Here is a 19,835-nt window from a genome sequence, read left to right as displayed (position 1 = left end):
TATGAAAATCTGTCTGGCTTTACTCTGTGTTTACAGACAGGAATGACATGCAATTTTAAAGCTGTCATTTTTCCCAGACTGCAACTTGTACTACAGCTTGTAGTATGCCAAAAAGCAAAAATTGGCACAGGATCCTTTTAGTAGAGGTTTATACATATGAACATGAAATACATTAAAGCACTCTGAGGAGATTAAATTAATTTGATTCTGAATACTCTAATATTCCAACATACAATGCCCCATGTTCAAATTTAATGCAGTATAGATAAATTCTGACCCTAATGTCTACAAGAAAGCTACAGTTTCAGCCTGGAAATCTTTTCTGGTTCAAAGAACCTCTAATGGACGAAGAAAGTAGGGTTCAATTAATTCATATATTTTTCTTGAAAATTTTTTAAAAGAAAATATCTCAATTTGCTCCACACTAAGTCAAGCAATATCTGATTTCTGAAATCTCAGAGTTTGAAGCAGTCAGATCTTCCCCTGATAATCTATAGACAAATTAGCACTAAAAAGATTCTCTGATATGGACAGATTACTATTCTACTCAACTGCTTTCCTTGCCTTCCCTTCTAATTCCTGTAGTCCATGACTCTCCTGTTCCTCTCTCAGTGCTGATTTTAATTCCTGGGAAGTTAGGAACACTGATGTTACTTTCGCCTTGCTTTGGAGTCTCACTTGAGGTAGTCTGATTGGCAGCACATTGCAACAATTCCTCTGTCTTCAAAATGAAATGTCTCCTCCTTCAGCTGCAGGTGGACTGGCTGCCTGATGCCCTCACAAGCCTGGACTGGCTTTGCTGACTTGCAGCTGCTGCATGACCCAGAGGCTTCAGTGGCTGCTGCTGGCCACATGGCCATCAGCTGGTATCCATGCCTATTGAAACTACTAGTCCAGTCTCCTGGGGTTATGCTGGGGTTGTACCAGCTGACAGCAGGTAAAGAGTAAATTCTGATATGATAGTGAATTCAGACAACTGAGCTGCAAAACTCCTTCATGGCCTATGTGTATCAACAACATCACGAACAATTTCTTTGAGTGAGAACTCCAAGGTGGGATACATGGATAGGACTCTTCGTCTAAGCCACTCCACGTGTTCTCTCCTGGAATAAAGGTCTGGGAGAGATACTGAGAAGTCATCTATTTTTTAGACACTTATCCCAATAAATGTAGGTTTTTTTCTCAATAACTACAAAAACATCTCCAGATATTATATGCTAATGCTTAAAAATGTGTGTGTGTGTGTGTGTGTATATAAAGCTCATAACTTTCTTTTTCAGAGATGCCCCACATCTTAAGTGTGCATTATTATACAACATCAGAGGTGAAAGGCTAAACTACTCTGGGCTCAAGACCTATGACCTAATCTAAGGACTCACAGTGCAATATTAAGATAAAAGATAACTATAAATTACAGAAGCTCAGTAGTTTACAAGGTTCTGTTTGATGCAATCATTACTAAAGAGAAGATCTGTGAGGTCAGCTATCTAGAAGCTCCTTTTTGAATGACAAATGTCTGAGGAGGAATCTGAAAAGAGCAGGATTCAAGTGGACTAAACTGAAACTTCTGTTTTTGGACACAACAAAGACACCTTCCCAAGATACACTACACCATAACACATGAAAAATCAAAGCTCTGATCAGCAAAATAAGTGTTTTTCTTGTTCATATCACCCAGTTCAACCACTTCAGAATTCATCCAGTCCAGACCTAAAACTTCAAAAGGCATGTCTTTAAACACATTTTCCACAAAGGAATGCCCCATTTGTTGTTTGTTTAATTAGTGCCTCCTTCAGAAACAGTATACAATTTGATGATTTGAAGTTTATCTTGGGCAAGGGCAGGATAGGAAATAGAAGGCAAGTCTTCAATTAATTTTTAATAATCTTAGATTTGCTACCTTCATTTGATCCTTTATGATTTATAACGATGAAGTACAACTTAAAGGTCAAGAGAAAGAATGGACAATATTCCATATTTTCCAAGGAAAGAAAATGGTTGGCATAAAGTTATTTTCAGAGATAAGCATATACACCTCCATTTATCTCCTACAACTTTTATTCAAGCATACAAAAATACTGTTCTTCTATATTTGTAAGCATATTTTCTGATTACTAATTGTTCATGGGTTATATACTTCAGTATACATTTTCTCACCTCTTGAGCTTCATGTGCTATTAACTGTTCCATTAGCATTTTTTGTCGTCTCTTTTCTCGTTGTTCTCTAGAAAATGTATCTTCCTCCAAACGTTTTTGAATTTTTTCTATGTATTCATCATCTGAATAAACACTTAGTAGCTCAGATGCTGCTGGTGCTGTAGTTCCTAAGGTTGTTGCTTTCAAGGTCTGTGTTTGCAATGATTCTTGTACAACACTGAATGAATAAATAAAACAGATCACTGACTTTATAGGAATTATAGCTCTTAGAGGTGTTTTCATAGAAATGCCTGTGTAGGTCTGACAAATGAACAACATAATTATTTTGGCCAGTACTCTTTGCAGGCATCGACAGTACTTCTTGATACCCTTGCGCTCCACAATCACTATTAAGTCCAGAATAGGGCCACAGAACTGACCTCAGCCAGCTATCAATTAGGCTGTTGACTAGTATGAAGCCAAATTCTTCACAAACAGGAAATTAGAATGACTCAGAGAATATCAAATAAAGGTTGGCTACTCTTTAATATATCATAGAATCATAGAATTGGCTGGGTTGGAAGGGACCTCAGAGATCATCAAGTCCAACCCTTGGCCCACTGCTGCGGTTGCTAGACCATGGCACTGAGTGCCACATCCAGTCTCTTTTTAAATATCTCCAGGGACAGAGAGTCCACCACTTCACTGGGCAGCCCATTCCAATGCTTGATCACCCTCTCTGTAAAGAAATTCTTTCTAATATCTAACCTAAACTTCCCCTGGCACAACTTAAGACCATGCCCTCTTGTCTTGTTGAAAGTCCAGGCACCCTGAGTGTAGTTTTGCAACACTATTAATCACAGGTTGTTTACTCACAGAAGTATGCATGAGTATGGTACACCTATCAATAAAGGGCACAGAATGGCTGTTACTTAAAATTATCACAAGTGTATAGACATAACTCAAAGGAGAAAGGCTACTTCTCTGTATTTTCTTTGAAATGTTTATGTATGTCCACAACAATTCTCTTCTATCTGCAAGTCTGACTTTGCAGACTCAAATGCCTGATGTGAACATCTAAGAAGAGGTCCACTCTGTGCCCTTTGTTGCTGTGTATACAGCAAAAATGGAGAGAGGGAAGCTTGAGCCATCACCCAATACAATTACAGGTAACATAAAAACTGTAGCACTGCTGGAGCTGAAACATTTGCAGTGTTAGTGGGACAAACACTCAAAGGAAAATCACAGTTTAAAGATAAACAAGCCATGTCATTCAAATAGCTATCAACACAGATACTAGGCACCTGAGATAGGATCCTGTCCAGATTTAACAATATAATATCCAAGTATTACCTGTCCAAGACTTGGCTGTGTACTGCAGAGGCATTTTCAGCCATTGACTTCTCAAACGTTTTAATATCCTTGTATGTATCCTAAGGGCATAACACAAAATCTAATCTTTCTTTTCTCTTCACAAAGCATCATAAGGAAGGTTGAACAGAATAAGTATTAGGAAATGATTTTCATGTCATGTTAGTACAACAGAAATGTTTACACTGAAAATATATTAGACATCAGCTAGATCAAGAAAAAAGGCAAGACTATTTACTTTTTCTACCTTTCATTTCATAACCTTCCTCCTGTTCTGATCTCTACCTACATCCACCAGAGAGAAAATCCTAAGGTTTTGAATCTGTTCATTCTGCAGGATAATTATAATTTTTACATACAATTGTAGCATCCCACCATTCAGGGATCCGAAACAAGATACTCTGGGCTATGTTCTCCTTTATACTTGGTAGGTTGAATTCATCCCTGATGGTTACTTAGGCAACTATATTCCTACACTCTGCCTTTAAATGTATCTGTCTCAGTTGTGCAGTTTTAAAAACTGGCAAATATTTTGACTCTTGATGACAATATGATCCATGAAATGTAAGTTTACAGTTCAAGTACTCTTCAGCTCTAGGTGATAGAGATTTTTTTTTTAATTGCTGCATTGCTATCATAACTTGACTTGATCTGAGACTATAATTTCAATTGTTACTCGTGTTTTTGATAGAGCAGACAGCTTTATGCTGTGTTACAGAATAGGTCATAAATATTATGGCACAAAACTTCATTATGCACAAATGAATATGAAACACTAATGCTACTATTTCATATATTCTAATCAGTAAACAAGAAGCTAAAATACTGTCAGCAATTAAATTAGTACCTACCTATGGTATTCATTCAAGAACTTGCTCTTACATTGAAACAAATTCTTCCTAAGTAACAAATACTGAATCCTAAAAATTCTCATATTTAGCCCAATTTAAACTTGTTGACTCTACTGTGTAACTTTAACAGTTATATTAGCAATTTTAGTATGGTACAAGTACACTTTCTGTAAATGCAAATGCTCCTGGAACACGGTGTGCTTTAAAAGTTCATTAAGTTTACATTAATTAACTTTCAAAGAATATAAGTGATAGTTACCTCTGCTTCTCTTTTCTTCTTTAAGAATTTTCTGTCTTCGATAGCTTTTATGTCACGGTTTGGTAGTGGCTTTGGAACCTGTATAATTGCCGCTTGAATCCTGGCCATTATTTCATTTTGTCTCCTTCTTCCTAAGCGATGCTGAATATTCAACATTAAGTGTTCAGATACTTGAGCAGAAACAAAATACACCACATGGGACTAATATACTGCCTATATATCTATGAAGTACTTGCAATTAAGCCAAAAGGAAAAAAAAAAACAACTTCTAGGAAGAAAGTAGAAGAGACTATGAGACTTCAGGGTTGAGCAATTGGGTTTTTTTTAATTGGATCACTAAAATACGATGAAAACAAAGAAATATTTACTTTCTGCCCAGTTAAACCTTGTCTTAAGGATATTCACAGCCACTGTACTAATAAATTTAACATTTTTATATCGTTAAACAGAAGATAGAAAAAGCATTTGAAATTAAAGTATCATTCTACATTCACAGTACTTTCACAGTTTAGCAGTATGCTAGTATATGTTTTCAATATTTGAGGATGAAGACACTTATTTTTATGTACCATTATCAGAAAATGCTACATGTATAGAATCATGGAATCATAGAATGGTTTGGGTTGGAAGGGACCCTAAAGATCACCTAGTTCCAACACCCCTGCATGGGCAGGGACACCTTCTACTAGACCAGGTTTCTCAAGGCCTCATCCAACCCGGCCTTGAACATTTCCAGAGAGGGAACTGCTACAAATTCCTTGGGCAACCTTTGCCAGTGTCTCACCACCCTCACAAGAAAGAATTTTTTCCTAATGTCCAACCTAAATCTCCCCTCTTCAAGTTTGAAACAATTTCTCCCTGTCCTCTCACTACATACCCTTGCAGAAACCCTACCCCAGCTTTCTTGTAGGCCTCCTTCAGATATTGGAAGGTTGCTATAAGGTCACCGTGGAGCCTCCTCTTCCGGCTGTCTGCGCTTCTTTTGGTGCAGCCCAGGACCCACTTTGCTTTCTGGGCTGCAAGCACGCACTGATGGCTCATGTTGAGCTTCTGGTCCACCACCACCCCCAAGTCTGCAACCCATTCTCCTCCCAACCTGTATTTGTGCATGGGATTGCCTCAACCTTCCACTTTCTCTTGTTGAACTTCATGCACTTTGCATGAGCCCACTTCTTGAGCCTGTCAAAGTCCCTCTGGATGGCATCCCTTCTCTCAAGGATGTTGACTTCACCACACAGTTTGGTATCGTCAGCAAACTTGCTGAGGGTGCATCCAATATGTAGTATGTATGCTATGTCTCCATTAATCAGTGCTATGATGCAGTAGAAGCACATCTGTGAAGAACACCAGTTTTTGTTCAGTGCCTTATAAGCATTTAAGGGCTTGCATTAAATTCTATCTCAGAATTTAGCAGTTTCTGAGAGTACCAGGTTTGTAGTACAGAAACTGAGAATATAATTTGGTAATATTGGCATTGAACAATGAGTCTCAGATGATCTAGAAGTAACAAACACTTAAACTGTGCTAGTTAAAGTGAACTACAGATGCATGAAGTTTAAGGTGGAACTGACCAGAAAATAATTTTTTTATAAAGAGTTAAAGAAAGTTAAAAATAAACATGTATATATCAAATAAGATATTAACTTATTTTTTAGTTTTATTTTGAAAGTATGTTTAATATTGTTTGTATTTTCTTTTCTGGAAACATGATTTTTTTTTCATTCTTGTTTATGTGGCAGAAATAGAGCAGCTGAATAGCCACAGCAAGGCTCTTTTTTGTTAAACAGCTGTCTAAAGTTCATCTGGAACTAGTCAACTTCAATTTCATTGTGGCTATACAACCCTTGGATAGATGGCTAGTTCCTCTCTATAAGCTACGGGCTGCAATTTGCCTGAATGTTCCTATAGCTTTAGATACATATATGCAGAGCTGCAAGATGTTCTGACTCCACATACACTCTGGGCTCCCTTGCTTGTGTCTTTTACCAGCTTTTGAGAAATGCTTCATCTTTTCTTCACAAAGGAATGTTGCAAATCACTTTTACAAGGACACCTTAAAAACATACTGTTGTGAAATTTACACTGTGATTTCAGATTTGTATTTTCTATGCACGACAATATGCATATAATACTTTAAGTTACTTTAAAACATTCATATTCATATTTTAAAGAGTTTGTAACAAAATACTGCCTTCACATCTACATATTAATGATACAGTATACTCCTTTTTGGTTTTGTATAAACATGACCCTATAGCACAGAAAGCATTCACACTGGCTTTATCCAAGTCACTAGGTACCTAACTTAAAGAAAATACTTCTCAGAAGTCAATAAAAATTAAGTAGTCACCTTTTCACTATCCTGAGATCTTTGTTCCTGTTGGAGCTTCTGAGCTTTCTGTTGTTCTGCAATACATGTACGAGCTACATTATCTTCCATTGCCTTGGATTTTATTTCAAAATGCTCTGAAATCTGCTGTAGTTGCAAATCAGCCTGACGTGGTATTAAAGTTTTCAAATGCTAAAATTAAATAACAAGCAACGAAGAGTCAAAAACAGTAAAAAAACTTTAAATATGATAATTTTGCTATAGTAATTTCAAACTGTGTTTTCTTGTGTTAACACGCACAGAACAGCCTCTAAATATGGTGGAATATTTTCCAGAAAAAAACAAGGCAAGCTCCATTGAAAAGAAGATCCAGATTTGAACTTAAACAATGCCAAACTTTGTCTAATTTGAGAAAAAGAGGCTAAGGGGCAATCTCATTGCTCTTCACAGCTTCCTGAAGAGTGGAAGTGGGAAGTGAGGTGCTGTTCTTTTCTCCCTGGTATCTAGTGACAGGACCTGTGGGGTGGCTCAAAGCTCATCAGGGGAGGTTTAAACTTAATATTAGGAAGTATTTTTTCACCAAGAGAGTGGTCAAACACTGCAAAAGTGTTCCTAGAGAGGCAGTCTATACCCCTGGCCTTTGGACAATGCCCTTAATTGTCCAAAATTAACTTCTGGTCAGCCCAAAGTGGTCATGCAGTTGGACCACATAATCGCTGAAGGTCCTTTCCAACTGAACTATTCTATTCTATTCAAACTGAAAGTAGGAAATTCACCTTAAACATAATTTAGCAGGGAGGTAGGGTCAAACATGACAATGTATGTGCAATTGCACCTAATGAGAAAATATATCAAACCAACCACAATGGTAACAGATGCTACTCAACCAAATTTTTGAGATATCTATATAACAATGCAAGAAGCGTGGAGATTAAACAAGATGAACTAGAATGTCTGGTCACAAGGCTATGATCTCATCGCATTTACTGAGTTGTGGTGGGATAGCTCACACAACTGGAATTAGTTATGAATGACAGTGTACTTTTTGAAAAGTATAGACTGACAAGGCATGGTGGTGCAGTTGCCCTTTATGTGAGTAGAATGCATTGAGCTTAACCCAGGGGGAGACAATGACAATATTGAAAGCTTATGGGTAAGAGTTAAGGGACATGCAAACATGGGAGATACCATTGTGTGTGTCTACTATAGACCACCAAACCAAGAAGTTGTTGATGAGGCCTTCTACAGGCAGCTAGGAGTAGCCTCAAGGTCATATGCCCTGGTGCTCACGGGTGACTTCAGTCACCTGATATTATTTGGAAAGAACACACAGCCAAGCATAACCAGTCCAAAAAGACCCTGCAGTGCATCATTGACAACTTTCTGCTGGAGGTGGTTGAAGAACCAACAAGAAGTGGTGCAATGCTGGACCCTGTATTAACAAGCAAAGAAGATGTGATCACAGGTATTAAGGTTGGGGACAATCTTGGCTGTAGTGACCATGACATGTGAGAGTTCAGCATTGTTAGGAAAAGAAGCAGGACAATAAGTAAAATCTCTACCCTGGATTTTAAGAGGGCTAACTTTGTGATCTTTAAAGATCTACCCAGAAGTGTCCCATGGGCTAGAGCTCTAAAAGGTAGGGGGACTCAAGTGAAATGGTCAGTATTCGGATATTACCTCCTTGTATGTATCTCCTGAAAAATGTGAAATGTGAACAAGGCCAGATGTGAACCTCATGAAGTTCAATAAGGACAAGTGTAGAGGCCTGCATCTGGATAAGAATAACACCCACCTCCAATACAGATTAGGGGATGTTTTGCTGGAAAAAATCTCCATGGAGAAAGACCTTGGAGTCATAGTGAACAGTAAATTGTCCATGGGTCAACAATGTGCCCTGGTGGCCAAGAGGGCCAGTGGTATCCTGGGGTGCCCCGGGAAAAGTTGTGTCCAGAAGATCTAGGGAGGTTCTCATCCGCCTCTACTCTGCCCCGGTGAGACTACACCTGGAATACTGTCTGAAGTTTTGAGTTCCCCACTTCAAGAGAGACAGGGATCTACTGGAAAGAGTTCAACGGAGAGCTATAGAGGTGACTAAGGAACTTGGACACCTCTCCCATGAAGAAAGACTGAGAGAAATGGGATTGTTTAGCCTTGAGAAAAGAAGGCTAAGATCTCACTGATACCTATAAATATCTGAATCTGAAGTCTCCAGAGGACAAGGTCAGCCTCCTTTCAGTGGTACCCAGTAACAGGACAAGGAATAATAGATTTAAGCTAGAACATAGGTAGTTTCACCTAAACATGTGGAGAAACTTCTTTATAGTGCGGGTGATAGAGTACTGGCACAGACTGCCCAGAGAGGTTGTGGAGAGTCCTTCTCTGGAGACTTTCAAAACCTGACTGGATGTGTTCCTGCCTGCCCTATGTTACCCTGCTTTTGGCAGGGATGTTGGACTAGATGATTTTTAGATGTCCCTTTCAACCCCTGCACATTCTATGACAGCTCTATAAGAAGAAAAAAATATAAAACTGAGAGGGTGATAGACATGCTGAAGTCTCCATATTTGGAGATACTCAAAATGAAAACTTAGCAATCTGCCCCACTTGACTTTGCTTAGAAAAGGTGGATGAACTAAGAGACCCCCAGAGGTCCCTTTCAACCTCAACTATTCTAAGATACAAAGGTCAGTATGAAAATTTCTATTAATAGGAAATACTCTCAATCGCTACCCATATGTAGGCGAAGGGATGTTTTGACTGTTCGGTACTATCCCTGCATTTAGTGGTAAACTTTCTGCTTGTAGACTATTTTGCAGGAAAGATGTCAGAAAAAATGTGCAGTTTCATCTAGCTGAATTTGGTTCATGATATATAGCTTCTTAAGGACTGTTCATCTGGATAACTCTGCAAATACCGAACATTACTGTTGGAGACAAGAACAACCTCAAAAGAATCTACTACATTAATACTGACTTCCTCTTAAATATTCTTTCTCCCTTTTGTTTTTTCACTCTTCATGTTATTCAGCATCTGCCTATTGCACACAGGAGTGTAGTGTAAATCAATGGAGAGACGTGCAACAGAAAGGATCAAACCACAGCAGCATAAAACTTAACAGTTTTAAGAAGTTTTCTGGAGGGGAAATTAGTCTAAGTAACTAGCATAAGCAATGCAGTCTGCAATCTATACTGATCAACTTAGTAATATGGCAGCTGCTGAACAGCTACTAGCTTTTGTTTCCATATGAATTTTATGTTTGGAGAAAGTTTGAGAAGAGGTAACACAGAATAAGACAAAACAAAAGAACACAATAGATCATAATCCTCAAAATCACAGTTAAAACACATAATTGAATTGTCTATGTATACAACAGCACAGATTTACTTCTTTTCCGTAGTATTAGACTTCTAATAGGAGACTGAAAAAGTGGGGAGGGGAAGCATGAAACATGCTTGAGATGCACATATAAGTATGCTCCTTCTTTTTTCCTATATATTTATACAAAATAGACATAGTTATTTACCTCTTGAAACAAAGCACTTTCAACAGACTCAAGCTTTGCAGTTGCTGCAGGTCTCATTGCCTCCATGGCTATTCCACTGAGCTTCGCCTTTTTCTTTTTTTCCAAAGCCAGATACAACTGATATAAAAGCTTTGTTGCAGACCCATGCTGCCCTGTCATTATTTTTTGGGCCACATTCTTATCAAACTTTACACCAAGGAGGTGAAGTGTGGGCTCCAGGCGAGAAAAATTGTTAAGTTTTGCATTTGCAATCCTACATGATTAAAAACAACAATAACAAAAAATCAGAATATAAACTCCTTTTAAGTTCCCACTTGCTGCAATAGGTACTGTCATGATATTTATCTCACTCCAAGATAAGAGAGGGTAAACAAAACAAAGGATTAGGCAAAGTATTGAGTCACTTTTAGCTGCAGTAGACTGGATTCTCTTAGTAGGCATAATCTAAGGAAAAAAAAAACATTGGATTTTATGTCTTGATACATGTACACATAAGTGCATCGGGCAGCAAAAGCTTACCTCTCAGTACAGCTAATTATTGATCTTCAGCAAAATGTACAAAGAATAACAATAAAGTTTCTATACTAGCTGTATCAATTTACTTCAGCTATTGTCAACCAAAATCTAGGAGATTATTAAAAATGTCTGTATAATCTATTAACCCACACAACACCTCCTCATATTTCTTCCCCACTAAAATGAAATGGACAGATGTGTTTTGAGTAGTGTTGAAAACAGAGACTATCAACAAAATCTATATTCAAAACTGAAACAGCAATGTTTCTCTTGAGATGCAGATTCTACTCTGGAAGCACTGAAGAACTGTAGATATACAGGCCAAACCCCAACAGCAATAAATTATCAATATATCACAATTAACACACCAAATTGCATCTAACAAATCCATAACTGCCAGCTGAGTCAAAACACCATTCAATACTGCTTGAGTTGACAACAGTTCCTTAACATGTACTACCAAGCTTTTGAGGTCAGCCAAGCAATTCTACCAAAATGTTGATTTTTTACTTAAGATTTTCTGATAAAAGAATTTTCACCTTATTCCTAGGTAGAAAAGTCCAGGAGCTCATTATTCTCATTGTTAGAGTCCATACTTTGTTTCTTACCTAAGTGTATATATAAGCTTTAGCTTATAATTATTCAACTTTTTTTACCACTGATTCACCATTGTCAGAGATAACTTCACATGCATTGAAAAACTGTGGTGGTTTGACCTCTTAGCTTTTTTTTTTATTCTCTATTAAGATCAGATACCATTTCATAAATCTGATTCATAATTTTTAAAAAAATCTGCAAATCTTATTTCAAGAGTGGGCCAGGATAATTTTACAATATTGATATAGGAACCTAGAGAGAGGGTCTTTAGGACCCTGAGGGATCTGGGAGGGGCAGAACAGAGAGAGAGGTCAGTATTTCCTCCCAGTTCATATCATATGCTATAAAATCCAGGAGGACCAGAAGTTTGACCCCTTCTTCCCAGCTTCTTCACTGCACTTGTAGGTCTTGAAGAGGCTCCTGCTTTTCCATTAGCTCACCATGTGCCCTTTAAAACCCAAATCCATTGCATGCTGGGAAGAGCTGTGGACCCCTCTCCTGAGTCTGCCCTGCATTAGGGGACCCTTAGACACCTATCTCTGCAGAAGATGGGGTCTTACATATATTTATTTTTCATCCCATGTGTTACTGCCCTTTCTCTGTTCCTGTAAACCTGTTCTAGCTTTAATTTCCAGCCTTAAAGTCTGCCTTCCTTATTCCCCTTTTATCTTGCCTTGGAATGGTGAAGGGGGTAATAAAGAGCAATTCAGTCCTCTGGTTTTTGGTTACCCTGATCACTAAATCAAGATAAACATCACTGTAAGAGTTCAGGGAAAACTACAATATTTCATTTTTAAAATATGGACAGCCAAACTGGAAAAAGTTTTCCTGTACCATTATTTTTAAAGTACTATCACATTCTCAATTATTATTACCTTGCTTACATGTTCAAAAATGTGCCACATAAGCAGATAATACAGTTAAGTAGACTTTGACTAGCCAGTGGCAATAACCCCATGTTCTCTTTTGTTACTGTCTTCTACATTAGAGTTACACATCCTGTAACCAGAACCTATTTTTCTCCCATCATCATCCCAGCAAATATGATCTTGCCCTGGGCTGTGCATTAAAGTGACACCAGCTTACCATATAAACCACAAATAATAGGTTTCTCCTGAAAAGCACACTCTGAATTTTAAAAGTACAACTCACTAGATATTGGGTTAGATTAAGCAGACATGGAATCTTGCAGAAGTTCAGAACCATATAATTACTACTACACAGCAAGAACCATATAATTACTACTACACAGGTTTTAATGTGCAGGATAAATACACTGAAATTAAGAAAACATCACCTTAATTCTCAACATTTGTCAAAATACTAATGTCAGTAATTATAAGAAAAGCAAATATTGAAGAAAGCCAAAAAAAATCAAATTATCTTTACAAATTGAAATACCCTGTACAGTCCTCCTCTCTCCCATATATTAGATACTCTAAGACCTTAGTATTCATATTCAAGTCTTGTCAGGACCTCCACTACATCCATATCTTTCTCACAGTGAAGAGTCCCAAACTGGACATGGTGCTCCAGATACGGTGTCATTAGGGCCATAATCACCTTCATGGAGTTCAGGATGCTGTTGTCCTTCACTGCAAAGCACATTGTTGGCTCACAATTTATTCTTCTCCAGAGTCTTCAAGTCCTTCTGTGCAAATCTGCTTTCAAGGTAGTTGGCCCTGAGCTAGTACTGAAAGCATGACATTTTCTTTCCTAGATGAAGGACTTGGCATTTCCTTTTGCTAAACTTCATGAGATTTATGTCAGCTCTTTTCTACAGTCCATCAAGGTCTCTCTGAATGGCAGCACAGCCATCTGGTGTATAAACCACTCCTTAAATTTGTGTATTGTATGCAGATTTGCTGAGGGGTGCACTCCGTCTAATCATGCAAGTCATTAAAAAAGATATTGAACAGTATTAAGTCTCAAGTGCTTGGGCTACACCACCAACCACTGGCCCTCAGCTGCACTTCACACTGCTGATCAGCAACCCCCTGAGCCTGGCAGTTCAGCCAGGTTTCAGTCCATCTCATTTCTATCTTACCTAGTCTGCACTTCACCAGTGTGTCTATGAAGATGTTAAGGAAGACAGTGTAAAAAGATTAACAGAAAACACCAATCTTCTCTCAAGCACCTGAGCTCACCACCTCACTGTAGATTGTGAGGCTGACTGGCTTGTACATTCCAAATTCCTTCTTGCTTTGTTTTAAAAGAGGAGTGAGTGTTTGCATTCTTCCAGTCCTAAGAATCTCAACTTCTAAGAATCAGCAGGAAAGGTTATTGAGAGTGGCCTAGCAATGACAGCTCCCTCAGCAGGGGTGGGCATATACCACCAAGTCCTATGTACTCAGTTCTGGTGGGGAACTTCAACCTACCAGACACCTGCTGGAAATAGTAGAGTGGACACAGGCTGGGAGGTTCCTCGAGTGTATGGAAAATAACTGCCTGACAGAGCAGGTAAGTGAGCCTATCAGAGGAGGTGCCTTGAAAGATCTTCTGGTCACAAACAGGGAAGACTGGTGGGAAATGTAGTGGTGAGGGGGCACCTTGGCCTTAGCAACCACAAAATGGTGAAGTTCTCAATCCTAGGTAAAGAGGGAGGTTAGCAAGAGCTTCCCCGTGGACCTCCAGAAGGCAGACTTTGATCTGTTCAGAACACTGGTTCAGAGAGTGCCTTCGGAGGCTGTCCTAAAGGACAAAGGGGTCCAAGAAAGCTGAACATTGTTCAGGAAGGAAATCTTAAAAGCACAGGAGTAGGCAATAGCCCAGGCGGAGCTCAATCTGGCTGCTGCCTTTAAGGACAACATAAAAAGTTTTTACAGTTTCATCAATAACAAAAAGAGAACCAGGGAGAGTCTCCATCTCTTTGTGGGTGTGGAGGAAAACCTTACAGCCAAGGATAAGGAAAAGGCTGAAATACTTAATGCCTTCTTTGCCTCTGTCTTCATTAGTCAGACCAGCCACTCCCCCCTGAGCTTCTATGAGCTGGAAGATAAGGACAGAGAGCAGCACAACCCCCCCCCATAATCCAGGAGGAAGCAGCTGAACACTTGCTGTGGCAAGTCTCTGCAACAGTGAGGCTGCACCTTGAGTGCTGTGTTCAGTTCTGCTGCCCTCACTCCAAGAAAGACATTGAGCTGGGAGTTTAGAGAAGGGCAACCAAGCTGGTGAAAGATCTGGAGAGCAAGTCCTATGAGGAGAGCCTGAGGAAATTGGGAATGTTTAGTTTGGAGAAGAGGGAGCTGCGAGGAGACATTGTTCTCTACAAGTACATCAAAGGAGGTTGGTGCTGGCCTCTTCTCCCAAGTGAACAATGATAGGACTAGAGGAAATGGCCTGAAGTTGCATCAAGGGAGATTTAGACTGTATATGAGGAAGCATTTCTCTACTGAGAGAGCACTTAGACATTGGAACAGACTGCCCAGGGAGATGGTGGAATCAACATCCCTGGAAGCATTTAAGAGGAGCATGTAGATGGGGCACTTCAGGACATGCTTTCATGGTCATGGTGATACAGATACTGGTAAGCATATTTTACTGTTTCAGTGGGGGTTGATGTTGACAGTCAGACTTAGTGACCTTAGAGGTCTTTTCCAACTGTGACAATTCTGTGATTCTGTGACTTGTTTATTTCCATCTTATTCCTCCACCAATGGTTCATCATCTACCTGCTCTTTCCTCCTAGTCTCAAGGGCTTGGGATTTCAGAATGCAAGCAGAGACAAGGAAGAGAAGGCATTAAGAAAGTCAGCCTTTTGCATGGTTTTTGTTTGTTTGCTTGTTTATTTTCCTTCTCTGGGCCCTGTGATACAGGCAGCTGTAGGCTCATGTTTTCTCTAGCATTTCTTTTGCTGTGGAGATATCTGTAGAAGTATTGTTGTCTTCCATGTCCCTCACTGTTTTTCGCTCCTAAGGGGTGCTGGCTTCCCTAAAGCTATCCCTGCACACTCAGACAGTGTCTCTGTGCTCTTCCTGGGTCACTTGACCCTGCTTCCACATCTTTCATGCTTTCTTTTTATGTTTAAGTTTTATCAGTAGCACCTATTTCATTCATTCATGCCTCCTGCCTCCTTTGCTCATTTTTTTCCCATGGCAATATACCACTCTTAAGCTTGGAGGAGGTGGTACTTGGAAAAAAATATTCTTCTAAATACTTCAGATAGCTCTCCAGGACAGCTTTCTACAGCACCATTTTACCTAGGAGTCTTCTGAGCAGAACCCTCAACAAGACAAAATCTGCAGTTCTGAACTCTAGGGTTGTGAGGCTGCTATTTATCTTGTTCATTTCTCTCAGGATCCCAAATTCCACCATGCCAATGCTGTCTCTGGCCGTCCTTATTATACATAGTAGGTTTAGTAGAACATCTGTCCTCTTCAGCTCTTCTACCACATCTCAGCAAGTTACCATGAATGCACTCCAGTACCCTCATAGATTGCCTGTACCTGGCAGTGTTGCTCTTCCAGCAGACACCAACTTGGTTAAAGTTCCCCATTCATACAGAGTTCCGTAACAATGAGAATTCTTCCTGTTGTCTCAATAAAACCTTATGTATGTCTTCTTGCTCAAGTGGTCCATGACAAACAGTCACTTGAGCATCACCCTGTCTGATCTTTCCTCTAATTCTAACCCAGAAAATCTTAACTGGTTCATCATTCATGCCAGGGTAGAGCTCCATGCATTTTCTCTTTTCTCTCACATAATGAGAAATACCTCCTTCACATCTTCCCAGCCTGTTCTTCCTAAAAGGCCTAAATCTAGACATGGCAGCACTCCAGTTACACGAGCTATCCCATCACCTCTCTGCGATGCCAGTGATACCACGGTTCCGCAACTCTACACAGGCCTGTGATTCCTTCTGTCTGTTCCCCATGCTGCATGCATTACTATACAGGCACTTCAGAGAGGCAGCCAGTTGTGTTGATTTCCCAGAAAAAGTGTTAATGCTCTCCCATAAAGCTGTCTTCTCAGCATTTCCTAACTGCATACATGCACTGGAGGGGGGGCAGCCCTCTGAACTGTTCTGCAGCTCGTATTCACATCACGCTCTATCTCTTCCTTGACAGCCTAGGCCATCATTTCCTCACTTGTCTGAGAGTTATAAATTCCTTCCCTCTCATTCCCAGTTTAAAGCTATCCTCACTGGGTTTGCCAGACAGTTGGGAAAGGTGCTTTTGTCCAACATGGTCAGGTGGATTCCATTTCTTATTAGCAGTTCTTGATCTTCAGAGAGGATCATAGAATTGTGAAAAACAAATCCCTGCTGGAGACAGCAGCTGTAAAATCATTTGCTGACCTGTAGATTCTAGCCACTCCTCTTCCACCTCAACAGCAGCGCTGAAGAAAAAAACCAAAACTGAGTGCCCATGCCTTTGACTTTTGCCTCCAAAGTTACATAGATGATCAGCAGAAGTAACATAGCAAGGCCTTTTTATAAGCCTCCACAGTCCTGGACCCAAGCTCCCAGGAAGAAGCAATCTTCCCTCAGCAGGTAAGGGCCTTCATCTCCTGAAGGTGGAAGTTTCCCACTAGTGTCCCTCACCTTTTCTTCTGGTGCTCTGTTGTAGTTCAGATTTAGCTAGCTCAGATGCTTTGCTGCACAGAGGCTCCAGACTCTCATGCTATGAAGGCAAAGAACCTGTTCTGCAGCAGCAAATCAGCAGATGGAGCAGGAATCTTCCTTCTCTTGCCAGACGTCACAAGCTGCCTGTCACCTCATTTCCCAACCTCCAAAAAAACACAGATTCTGTCTGCCTCTGCTCATTATAGGTTTGGGTTCCTGTATCTGCAGCATCTCAGAGAAGATCCAGTCAATCTCCTTTCCATCACCTGTGATGATAAACGGACCTTCTTCTGGAAGACCTTTACTTAGAAACACAGATCATTCAAAAGCATAAACCTCTGCAAAGCCTGCTCAAGGTTCAGTAAAGACTCTGAGAACTCCCTACAGACTCACACATGGAAAATTATCACCTTTCCCTGGAGAGCAATTTGAGTTGAAGCCTCTGACATGCTAGGTAGTTGCTCCCATGGTTACTGGGAATTATGCTCTGTCAGGTATCACCACCTTTGCTGAGCACAAATACACTGTCTCAGCAGACTTTCTAACATGTTGTTGTACCTGCTGAAGTATATCTAATTGCACCTCCTCAAACAGAACCCAGCTGAAGACAAGACCTCAAAGCATGCTTTTCTCAGGAAGAGTGTTCAGAACTTGTTGAAAGTCACTAGAATTTCCTTTAACTAAAAACCTCCTGATACTATCCTTTCTCAGTTGCTCTAGGCACTCCAAAGTTCCTCAAAGAGCTACAAGAAGTTCTCTGATGAATGCTGAAATACCTAACAGATCTAGCAGTAGTGGTGGCTGTCTTTGTTAGATGTGCTCAAGCTGCTCTCCTACTAGCTGTTGGAACTTGGATGAGAAAGAGTATAAACAATTAAGAAGTGCAAAGAACATAAGAAAGAGGCCCAGAAGAAACAGGAAGATGATGTACACCCTGGCACACTTGATATCCATGTGTCCAATGTCTACCTTTTGCCAAAATGTAACATAAGCCAAGAAACCCCACTTATTGCTTTATGAACATACCAAGGCTCAGAGATCTGCAGAAGATCTTTCCAATGTCCTGCTTGTTATTTTTGTTCTTCATTGTGGATATTACACCATTTTATTTGTAAATTCTTACATAATTTTCCACCCCATCTTTACTCAGAACCTCACAACGCATCTCTGCCACCATTTTCCCTTTAATGAAGATACAACAGTTACCACCAAACCAGACCTCTGGATTCTTGGCTCTAACACACCTAATGGGGGATAGTATCATTATCTCCAGCTTCTGAGACATCCTTGTAGAACTTGTTGAACTTTTGGTCAAGCCTGCTACTGTAACTATCTTAGTAACACTCAAAATGCATAATTTTCCTGAAGTAATAAGATTAATCTCCCTGGAAACACAAAGCTTACCTGTGTGTCAAATACAAGTAGCTTTTCGCTTACTTTGATAAATGTATCAAATCTTGGTAAATCCTAGATGGCAAATCCTAACTGAAAAGTAAATATGTTGTCTAGACATGTTACCCGTATGTACTAACCTGCTCTGTGAAAACTCATTAAAGTCATCCTGAAGTCCGTATTTATGTAGAAGTTCTCCTAGGAGGTAGCCAGAAGAAAATTCTTCAGCAAACGATCCTGGAACTAAGTTGGGTTGTTTGTTGAGAAAAAACCAAGATAATCAAAAGAATTTATACATTAATTTTAATAAAATTGTTATTTTTATAACAAAATTAAGTTCTTACTTAAGAACTTAAGTAAGATTAAGTTACTTAAGTTTAAGTAACTTAAGTAAAGATTATTACTTAAGTAATAATCTTTACTTATTAGCAAATAAGTAAGAATTATTTACTAAATAATTCAAAGGAATTTTAGGAGACTAACCTAGTCATAGCTAGCTTTCAAATCACATATGAATCTTCCTTTGGTATAGTTACTTTACAGCATAGCCTTTAACTAGTAATTTAATTATCTTTTCCAGTGTTAAAAAGTTCCAGTGTTAAACACTGTCATAATTGTCATTATGATCACAGCAGTATCTATAAACGGTAATCACTAAAATGTCTGCAAAAAAACTTGCAAACAAAACCAAAGCTAGGTCTAATGTTCTTGTCTTCCACAGAAAGCTGCTCTCGTCTTCCAGAACGAACTCTCCTTCGAGGGCGGAGCAACATCCGCTATTCAAAACAAAGCACTACTTTGCAAACATATTAAAATATTTTTTGTCCCCCGGAGGCCTTGTTAGCAGACAAAGCTTGAGCTCTTTGCATCTCCTGAGAGCACCTGCGCCTTGAGGAAAAGTAACTTCATCCCAAAAATCGCTGTCTTGCACATGAAAATTGAAAACTTACCTGAGTAGTTAACCCGGACGCGAGGAAGCAGGAGAGTTCGCCAGTAGCCAGTTGGCCCCGGGGAACACCTTTGACTCGTCCCGGGGCGCACGGAAGCCTGCCCCTGCGGCAGCCCTCCCGAGCTGCCAGGCAAGCCAGATGCTCCCCCAAGCCCCCGCCTCTCCCAACTTTTCATCCAGGCCCCCACTCACCCACGCTCCGGGAGAGCTTCACCTCCTCGTTGAGCCACTCGCAGAGGATCTCCGACATGACGGCCGACAGCGGGGATCAACCGCCGCTACTCGCCGCGTCCCGTTGCCACGGCGACCAGGGGAGGCGCATGCGCAATAGGGGCTGAGTAGGAGC

The 19,835-nt window shown here is 39.9% G+C and overlaps 1 protein-coding gene across 1 annotated transcript in view; it reads right to left on the bottom strand.

The window, feature by feature from the left end:
• The window catches only part of SPEF2 (sperm flagellar 2), an 80,140-nt gene extending 60,307 nt beyond the window's left edge, over positions 1-19,833 (bottom strand). Inside the window, 7 exon segments of the mRNA XM_071730086.1 lie at positions 2,158-2,374; positions 3,490-3,569; positions 4,618-4,758; positions 6,968-7,138; positions 10,473-10,725; positions 18,681-18,783; positions 19,682-19,833. Of these exon segments, the coding sequence (XP_071586187.1) occupies positions 2,158-2,374; positions 3,490-3,569; positions 4,618-4,758; positions 6,968-7,138; positions 10,473-10,725; positions 18,681-18,783; positions 19,682-19,739 (1,023 nt within the window). The 5' untranslated portion in view covers positions 19,740-19,833.
• Positions 19,834-19,835: the final 2 nt, after the last annotated feature.

This window comes from Heliangelus exortis, chromosome Z, assembly GCF_036169615.1.
Source record: "Heliangelus exortis chromosome Z, bHelExo1.hap1, whole genome shotgun sequence".
NCBI classification, from domain to species: domain Eukaryota; kingdom Metazoa; phylum Chordata; class Aves; order Apodiformes; family Trochilidae; genus Heliangelus; species Heliangelus exortis.
Note: the sequence above shows the minus strand (reverse complement) of the source record. Positions and strands in the feature narration are given on the sequence as shown.